Source organism: Brassica oleracea, chromosome C5 (genome assembly GCF_000695525.1).
Source record: "Brassica oleracea var. oleracea cultivar TO1000 chromosome C5, BOL, whole genome shotgun sequence".
Classification (NCBI taxonomy): domain Eukaryota; kingdom Viridiplantae; phylum Streptophyta; class Magnoliopsida; order Brassicales; family Brassicaceae; genus Brassica; species Brassica oleracea.
The window spans coordinates 34037524-34047062 of NC_027752.1; the positions used below are offsets into that span (position 1 = coordinate 34037524).

The 9539-nt window shown below is 37.2% G+C and overlaps 3 protein-coding genes across 3 annotated transcripts in view; 2 read left to right on the forward strand and 1 right to left on the reverse strand.

The window, feature by feature from the left end:
* Positions 1 to 1866: 1866 nt before the first annotated feature.
* On the forward strand, positions 1867 to 2434 carry LOC106293937. The gene has a single exon (XM_013729571.1). The coding sequence runs from the start codon at positions 1908 to 1910 to the stop codon at positions 2247 to 2249; it is 342 nt and encodes a 113-aa protein (XP_013585025.1). The 5' UTR covers positions 1867 to 1907; the 3' UTR covers positions 2250 to 2434.
* An 860-nt stretch (positions 2435 to 3294) lies between these two features.
* Positions 3295 to 5546, forward strand: LOC106343728 (aspartate carbamoyltransferase, chloroplastic). Its single transcript, XM_013783025.1, has 6 exons — positions 3295 to 3434; positions 3737 to 4285; positions 4359 to 4498; positions 4586 to 4759; positions 4853 to 5089; positions 5182 to 5546. The coding sequence occupies exons 2-6, from the start codon at positions 3763 to 3765 to the stop codon at positions 5287 to 5289; spliced, it is 1182 nt and encodes a 393-aa protein (XP_013638479.1). The 5' UTR covers positions 3295 to 3434; positions 3737 to 3762; the 3' UTR covers positions 5290 to 5546.
* Positions 5547 to 7458: 1912 nt separating this feature from the next.
* LOC106345067 overlaps positions 7459 to 9539 on the reverse strand; it is a 4713-nt gene continuing 2632 nt past the window's right edge. The window contains exon 5 of the mRNA XM_013784331.1: positions 7459 to 9134. Within this exon, the coding sequence (XP_013639785.1) occupies positions 7459 to 9134 (1676 nt within the window). The remainder of the gene's footprint in view (positions 9135 to 9539) is intronic.

Below are 9539 nucleotides of genomic sequence, written 5' to 3' on the forward strand. Positions count from 1 at the left end.
AGAATCCACAATAATAGGTTTAGACCTTACTGGCTGAATTCCTTGCTTCTTAGATGCAATGAGTGCTTTTGCTTCAGCTACAAATGCATCCCACTCTCTTCTGGTAATCACCTCATCAGCTCTACCCTTCTCGTGTCTATTTTTTAATTCATCCCCATCTTTTATATCTCCTATGTATGCTGAATACAAGCTCTTGCCACTGATTACTTGTTGTAGTTCAGTAATCTGTCTCCTCTCCTCTGGCTGAGTTGTTGCTTGCTTCTGCTTCAACATACCACACACACTCTCTACATCAGGTAGAGTTTCTTCTGTGAGTATCTTCCTGGCCAGTTTATCATAGGACTTATCTAAACTCAGCAGGAGACTCAAGACTTCATCTTGCTCTAGCCTTCTCTTCAGTACGATTTTATCCAAGGTACTCGGTCTGAGCGCCTTTAACTCTGCCCATAAGCTCTTAAACCGTTCAAGATGCTTACTGAGCTCTTCTCCATCTTGCTTCAGCTCCTCAATGGCCCGCTTGACCACAAAAACCTTGCCCAGATGGGATCTGTCCTTATACACAGCTTCCATACTCTCCAACAACTCCTTAGCCGTCCCTTCATGAGTATCAGCTTCCAGGATTGAACTTGAGAGCGACCTTTGGATGATCCCAAGTGTTCCTTGATTCTCTTGAATCCACTTGCCTTCATCCATCTGCTTCGTAATCACTTCACCTCCACAACTCCACTTATCAGGAGTAACCGGTGTATATAGCTTCACCATGGTGTCGTTTGTTTCCATCTACAAGAAGAGAACCTCAACACACTAATAACACAGAATATCCAATCTTCAAGAACACTCACGAACCCAGAATCTTCAAGAACACAAATTTGCGGAATGAACTCAGGTTTTAGAGTAACCTGGCTCTGATACCATGTAAGAATGGGAGAATTGATAGAATGAGAGAATTATTGAGAGTTTATTATTGGAGAATGAAAAACATGAAGAACATAGAGAGAGAGAAAGTAGATCTGAAGATGTAAGAGAAAGAATGAGAGAATAGTTTCCTTAATCTAATTGTGGATCTGGGTACAAGTATTTAAAGACAAGTGACCTCAGTACACAATATAATTAAATATTTTTTCTTCTCTTCTTCTTCTCTTCAATAAAATCAAACTTATAAAACCCTTATAAAGCCTTATAAAACCTTATAAAGTCTGGCAGCTTAATTCTCAAGTCTGGCAGCTTCATCTCTTCACTTCTTGATCTTCATCTCAACATTAGGGGTTTGGATTTGGGTTTAAAATTTAGGGTATATGGTTTAGAATTTAAGATTTAGGGTTTATGGTTTCGCTTGAAGTGTTAGCGTCATTAAAATTAGTGTTTTTATTTTTTGTAGCTATTTTTTATTTAATTTAATATTTTTTAATTAATAATCTATGTGTTAATTTGATTGGTCATGAATTGTGAGGTAAATTTAATCCTAGGGGTGAAACTAAATTTAACCGTAGGGGTGAAACTAAGCTTTGTTCATCCAATTATCACACTTGTTCTATCATATTCCCTTTTTCATGGGCTTTGCATCTTCACCGACACACTAGAAAATAAAAACTTATAGATCAACAAAAATATCCAAGCCGACCGACGAGCCGAGAAAAGACACATGGAACGTGGAAGGGTGGACGAAGCGCCAATAGTGAAAAAATGACAAAAGCTGGTCATGTTGAGTTCAACAAACACATGTCCACGTAGGACGAAAGTCATATAAAAGCAGACGTGGCAAATAGTACATGTTCTTGTTGCATTTGATCTAATCTTTATCTTTTTTTTATATGATTTTAAAATCCCACCACTTCCTACCTACGTCTTATATAAATCATCTCTAACCACACTTGACACTTACCTCTAAAGACAAGAAAAAGGAAAGAATGGGGAACTGTCTAAGGCATGAGTCAGAAATGCACTGGGCTGGTGAAGATTGGGATGATTTCATCACACAAGATGAAGAACATCACCATCATAGCTCCAAGAAGACCTCCATTAAAGCTAGCAAAACAGTAACTGTTAAACGAGAAAGTAAATCATGTGATCCATCTCACCATGAGATCAAGATCAGGCTCACGAGGAAGCAACTCCAAGATTTACTTAATAAAGTCAACGTCCATGACTTAACCGGTTCTGCAGCGTCACATATTGATCGTAAAACTGAAGAAGGCAACCAGCCCCGGTTATGGAAACCGGTTTTGCAGAGCATACCAGAGGTTGACTGAGAGTTTCTAATAGATGAGACCATGTTGTATATTCTTTAGGGGTAGGAATAGGATGTTGATGTAAATTTTGAGTTTTTTTGTTTTTGTTCGTAAATAATTTATAAACATAGACCTTCTTGACCGGTGGTAATACTAGGGGTGGGCACTTCGGTTATATTATCGGTTCGGGTTCGGTTTTGTTAGTTCGGTTATAGTATTTTTCCAACTGAAATAAATCATAGTTAGTTTGGTTCGGTTCGGTTTATATTCGGTTCGGTTTGTATTCGGTTCGGTTTGTTTTTTGGATCAGTTTAATTAGGTTCTTCTTAGTTTAATTTTTTTAAAGAGAAATTATGTTTTAAAACATAAATTATATAAACATAAATTATGTGAACTAAATTCAATATAACACTGAAACATATTGTTTTGAAAAGTCACAAAAAGTATATAAGAATTAAAACAAATGAAAGTTAACTAAAATAAAAAAACCTAACATCATTAATAATGTCTCTTATATCATTATTAAAAAATCTTGTAATGAATCATCTTCCATGTGACGATGTGGAGAAGAACTTTTGTTTTTAATAAAATTTGCTTTAGATTTTAGATTTAGATTTAACATCCACGTTTACATATACAAAAATATAAACATACAAACTTTTCTATTTTTTTTAAATCAAATATTTTGATGATTAGAAGAATATATGTTAATGAATAAAAAATAGAGAATACGTGGTATAGTATTAGAATTTTAGTATATTGGTATTACTAATATTTTTAATTTAAATAATTACAAAACAGATCGGTTTATCGGTTCGGTTAACCATTCGGATTTGGGAAATCTTCAACCAAATGGTTTGAAATAGACTTTGGTTCGGTTTGAATCGGTTTCGGTTCGGTTGGTTCGGTTTTTTTCCCACCCCTAGTTAATAAATACCATGACTACTTGATTAGTAATCTACTTAGTGGGCTTCGGAGGAGAATAAGAAACGTATTGGGCCTTATAAGCCCATAAACATAATCGTTTTCTTCCCCTCCCCCCCTTATTCCAAAACCGTATCGAATTCATATCTATAAACCCTACGCTCCTCCGGCTCCTGCCGTCAGTTCTCCGACTAAAAAAGCTAACTTTTTCCCTCCCGGAGTTATACATAGAGGGGACAGTCTCACTACTTCACTTCTCTACTGGTTTAAACGATCCTTAAGGTCTGTGCCAAGTTTCTTTTCCTTTAAATTCCTCAAATTCTGTTCTGCTGGTCGCTTTTGATTACCTAGTTTCAGATTATGATGAGAGAAATAATATTATCGTCTTCATTAAGTTTATAGTAATTTGTATAGTACAAATGTGAAAGCATGGTTTACTTCTATTACAAAAAAGAGATCACCAAACATCAGTATGCTCATCACAGCTACATTTGATGATTCCTTTTCTTTTTTTTCTCCATGTTTTGATGTTTTGTTCCTTTGAAGTGATATGTAAGGTAAGCAAACCAATATAATCTTTGCAGATTCTGGAAGTGTGTATCTAAGCACAATGTCTATCACATCATCACTTACTTCAACTACACTTTGCGGAGCCTCAGTTTTTCCTAAGGCTTTAGCTCGTAGCATTGAGTTCCCAAGAAACCATCTCTCGACGCCTTTCGAAAGCTCAAAGATTTGTTTGACTACATATCCCAAGAAAAATGCTACTTGGAATCTGACCAGAAACATTGTTCCGATCCAAGGAACCAGGTGTCACGCTATCCAAGTTGAGACGAAGGAGTCGTTTACCCCTGGGAAGAAGTTTCAACTTAGTGATGTGATTGAAGGGCAACAGTTTGACAGGGAGATGCTAAGTGCTATCTTCGACGTTGCACGAGAAATGGAGAAGATAGAGAAGAGCTCTTCTCAGAGTGAATTACTCAAGGGCTATCTAATGGCTACCCTCTTTTACGAGCCTTCCACACGTACCAGGCTCTCTTTCGAATCCGCCATGAAACGTTTGGGAGGAGAAGTCTTGACCACTGAGAACGCTAGAGAGTTTTCATCTGCTGCTAAAGGGGAAACACTTGAAGGTATCTAATTGGTACTCTTGTGACACTGTTGATATGTGTTTAGATTGTTAATTTGTTGGGGGTGCTTTTTCAGACACCATAAGAACGGTGGAGGGTTATTCAGATATAATAGTGATGCGACATTTTGAAAGCGGTGCTGCTAAAAGAGCCGCAGCTACTGCAAATATACCTGTTATTAATGCAGGTGATGGTCCTGGAGAGCATCCCACTCAGGTCTGTTGTGTTCATCATAACCTTTAAGTGTTTTAGTTTTCCTAAACAAACATTTTACTGATGTCTGGTTCTATTGCTGTTGTGAAGGCACTCTTGGATATCTATACCATCCAAAGCGAAATTGGAAAACTAGATGACATCAGTGTAGCTCTGGTTGGAGATCTTGCCAATGGAAGGACTGTCCGGTCCCTTGCTTACTTGCTTGCCAAATTTAAAGACGTGAAGATCTACTTTGTCTCACCTGAAATTGTTAAGATGAAGGTTAGTTTTACTAAAATTCTCACCCTTCTTAAGAAAGTTTGAAGAAAAATGGCAAAGTCAATAACATCATTTGGTTTGTTGTTTGAATGGTAGGATGATATAAAAGATTATTTGACATCAAATGGGGTGGAATGGGAAGAAAGTTCAGATTTAATGGAGGTAGCATCAAAGTGTGACGTAGTTTACCAAACCCGAATCCAGAGAGAGCGGTTTGGAGAAAGGCTTGACCTCTACGAGGCAGCTCGCGGGAAGTATATCGTAGACAAGGCACTGTTAGGAGTGATGCAGAAAAATGCTGTTATCATGCATCCTTTACCGAGATTGGATGAAGTAAGTTGATACAACCCTCTCCTTTTCTCATTGTTTCTGTCTATGAACCGCAACACAATTTTCACTCTCTGTATTTTTTTTTTTGTGTGTAGATCACTCCAGGTGTGGACACTGATCCAAGGGCTGCCTACTTCAGACAAGCAAAGAACGGTTTGTTCATAAGAATGGCTCTTCTGAAGCTACTACTTGTCGGTTGGTAAATATAAGATGGTCTAAAAGTAAAAGTTCCTTCAGCGAACTGAATCTCAAGCTTGTGACACAAGAGGCGTATCGTATCGTCAGTGCAAGGACCCAGCAATAAATAAAATCTGAAACTGGAGTGTGTTTGTGTGCTTAGCAGATGTTACTTCAAAGAACATAATGGTGGTTGGTTTGTTGATCTTAACATTGCGTTAATCGACCTATCTGGGGAAGAGTTATCGAACTTTTTGAATAAATTGATTCTGAGCATTTTTTTCCACCATTTTGTTGCAAACACGAAAGTAAGGAGTAAACACTTGTGTCTTACCGCTCCTCCAAAGGGCGAAGCATAGATAAAAGTAAAGCGAGGTTCAGTTCAGTCTATACTTTATTATGACGAAACTGCCCCTCTTTCTTTCCACAGCTCCCTTTTACACTTCGGAATTAGTTTTAACTAGTGTTACTTCCCGTGCAAGAATCTGTTATATTTGTAATTAATTTATTATAATTGTAAATTTAAATAAATTAGTAATCTTTAATTAAATATAGTATAATTATGGATAATATTGAAGTAAATCTGTTGAAACTATTTTACAGAATATCTAAAATTGTTTTAAAAAAAGATATGTTCATATCTTTAATATCAACCGGGATTTAGAGGTTTTTTACCTTGTGTTAATAATGATAATGGCTGCACATGGGAGGGGAGGGGACGATACTTGCTGAGTCCAGGCTTGAAGATTTCATGAGCATGATTGAACACCATCATCAGGCGTTAAAAGTATATCTTGGCTCTTCCCCACACATTAAGCTACATTATTATTCTAAACGGCATTTCAGCTAACATGTGCTTGCTTCTGTTTGAAAGTCTGGAACTACCTACTTTGGCAACCACACAGACAAGTGGGAGGATGATGGTTCAGTATCAGACACATCAGGCGTGGTCAATTTATTAGACACAAGGAGTTTCATATCTGATGATGATGATGATGATGATGATGATATCAATGAAGAGCTGCCTATGCGTTCAGAATATCCATCAGATGAATACTGTAGAGAAGTCCAGTGCATTGTGATTGAGGAAACCGTCAGTCTTTAGTAATAACAACCACAAAGCCGAGAAAGAGGAAACAAAAAACGTTGTAGGCCATAATGAAGATCATGCTAATGACGAAAGGAGTGTAGTCCAAAACGTGAACCACAGAGAGACCATGCCAGATTGTGTCAAGAGAGTCACAAGATTGTGTTACCTGAGTTAGAGTTGGGTTCTAGTAGTGTGTCGAGGAGTGATTCTATGTCTTCTTCTTACGGGAGCAATTCCACTGGCATCCCAACATCATTGGGAGAAGAAGGAGGTATATCTACCTTCCAGACATTCGTTGATGGGCTTAAGGAGATGTATAAGCGTCATCAAGAGGTAACTTCAAAAACATATAAGGGATAATACTAATCGATTTATTTTCAACTTTTTTATTTTAATTAATTAGGTCTCTAATGCTGAGGCTTCTGGTAAAATGAAAAGGGACCTTGGTGTGGACGGGGACTTTGAGAGAAAGCGGCAAGAGATTCTGGTGCTATGGCAAAGTTGTAACGTCTCTTTGGTGCGTAGAACATATTTTTACCTGCTCTTCAAAGGAGATGAGGCTGATTCAGTCTACATTGGAGTTGTGCTAAGAAGACTTTTGTTTATTAAAGATCGCTTCTCTCAAAGAAAAAAAAAGCCTCGGATGGAGGAGAAACCTTAACATTGTCTTCAAGGTTAGATACTTTTTTTGGTGTTTTGTATATAGGGTAACAGGAGGTCTTCATTTAAAAAAAAAAGATATACAGAATCATGCAAAAACCATATTTAGAAATAGTACTGGATAATCAAGCATTATAGTAAAAAGTATTATGATACCGAATAGCTGTATTGACATTAAGAAATAAAACTAAACCATAAAACGTAGGTGTTCATATTTACATTGAAATAATAACAGATGGTAAAAAAACATAGTAACCTGAAATTTCCTTGTCAACTGAAAGCAAGATTAGTTTTATAACATGTTATAAATTGCACACGACTTTCCATCTTTTAACTATGCATCTGAAAATAAGAGTTATGGGATTAGTAAAGATAATAAACTATGTAATAATATATAGATGATAATAGTATACGGTAGAGAAAATATTTAGTACCTGAAGTTGCATTATGAAGGTCTGACTTTCTGGAATATCTCCTTGAAAACAACATTCGTCGTTTTGGAATCCCTTTTCCCCTCTCCATTAACAATTAAGATCTTTAGACCTTTTCTACTTTTAACTCTTGACACAGCAACATAAAGTTGACCATGAGTAAAAACCGGTCTTGGCAAATAGATTCCTACATGAGATAAACTCTGACATTGGCTCTTGTTAATGGTCATTCCAAAGCAAGAAGATATTGGAAATTGTCTCCTTTGAAACTGAAAAGGCAATTTCACATCCGTAGGTGTGAGCAACATTCTTGCAATAAAGACTTTTTTGTCTGAATCACCGCTTTCGATTTGAGTAATGACACGTGCTTCCAGAACATGTTCTCCCATCTTAGTTATTTGCAATCTTGTACCATTGCACAAACCCTTTTTCTGATCAATGTTCCTTAAAAGCATCACATGAACTCCTTTCTTCAGCTTCAGAACATGGTTTGGTAATCCAAAACATTTTATTGAATTTAGAAATTCAACCGAGACATTATTATCTCTGATCGTAGTAGTATCAGAAGGGCAGATTTTGTCTGAGCTATAGTATTCCTTTGACTCTCCAGGGAGAAGATCCATAATGTGATTATTGACCTCCTCGACAACGTCATTAGTAGGACAAAGTATTGCACGGTCTTTAAAGAATGATTCTTCTGTTAGATTTTGAACCAATGATGGATAAATGGCTTTGGTGATTGAAGCTATAGGATCATGTGAGTCCATAAGAAGCACATCACTTGGTATATTGATCTCAGCTTCACCATTGTTTGGTTCTGATAGCTTTCCATCTCCTAGTTTCAAAATCCATTCTGAAAATTCTTTGATGGATTCATTCTCCGCAGGGTCTGCATCCACTGATAGCCTCAAATTTTTTGTTAAAGAAAGTACAGTACAATAGCGCCACAACACCGAAGAAGTAAGAGAAGCTTGAACAATTTGCCCCATACTCCCTTTAGGAATAACAGGCAACACTTGGCGAAATTCACCTCCAAAGACAACCGTCTTCCCACCAAACGGATTATCAGCATTAGGGACCTTTGCTGCTCGTGAGATATCTCTCATACTTCTATCAAAAGCCTCAAAACAATGCCTATGTAACATCGGTGCTTCATCCCAGATTATCAACTTGGATTCCAATAGTAGCTCAGCCAGCTCACTACCAGGCGTAAAATTGCAGAAAGAACTTTCGTTTAGCTGTATGGGTATTGAGAAACGTGAATGAGCAGTTCGTCCTCCATCTAACAACAAAGCTGCCATTCCACTGGAAGCTACATTAATGACAATTTCTCCTTTGGATCTGATGTACGTGGACAAAGTCTTCCAAAGATAAGTCTTTCCAGTACCTCCAAACCCATTAACAAAATAAACACCTCCAGCTCTAGATTCTACAGAAGCCACTATACGATCATAAACATTCCTTTGTTCATCTGTTAGTGATGTCAGTAGCTGTTGATGTTTTTCAGCGCATAAAGCTCGGTTATAACACCTTTCTTCACAAATCAGTCTATTTACTGAAGATGGAACATTATTGTTCTGAGGTTTTGGCATTGAAGGATGGTTATTTAGACTACTCCCATTTGACCGTAGAAGCTTCTCGATTTCAAGCAATGCTAGATTCTCTACCTGGGCTTCCGATAACTCTAGTTCTGCAAATTCACAGAAAAAAAAAAATTCACCAATACCTAAACAATAGAATAACGGTCAGAAAAAAAATATATTTTTAGAACCTGGGTTTTGTTGAATTCTTCTTTGTATATATAGTATATCCTCTGCAAGAAAGTGCCATGTTTCTGACCAAACATGTTTAGGTTGTGAAAAACTTCCGGAGCTTAACAGCCTGGTAAACAGTTTACGCAGGTAATCGGCTGATCCCCAATTGCTAGCTTCCTTGATAGCATCAATATACTCCTGGTCGTCGTCTAGGAGGCCTAAAGCATAACATGCATCTTGAAAGCTCGGGTACAAAACTCCATCTATAGTTTTTATATCCTCAAAACTTGTAGGACCTTTAACCTTGGTTAGTAGCAGCCTTAGATAAAATAGTTGACCCG

What these genes read in the sequence shown, in the direction of transcription:
- LOC106293937 (XM_013729571.1), top strand. Translation starts at nt 1,908, where the DNA reads ATGGGGAACTGTCTAAGGCATGAGTCAGAAATGCACTGGGCTGGTGAA.
- LOC106343728 (XM_013783025.1), top strand. Translation starts at nt 3,763, where the DNA reads ATGTCTATCACATCATCACTTACTTCAACTACACTTTGCGGAGCCTCA. An exon ending in TAAAGGGGAAACACTTGAAG is followed by an intron (nt 4,286 to 4,358) that starts GTATCTAATTGG and finishes GTGCTTTTTCAG; the next exon opens with ACACCATAAGAACGGTGGAG. An exon ending in CTGAAATTGTTAAGATGAAG is followed by an intron (nt 4,760 to 4,852) that starts GTTAGTTTTACT and finishes TTTGAATGGTAG; the next exon opens with GATGATATAAAAGATTATTT.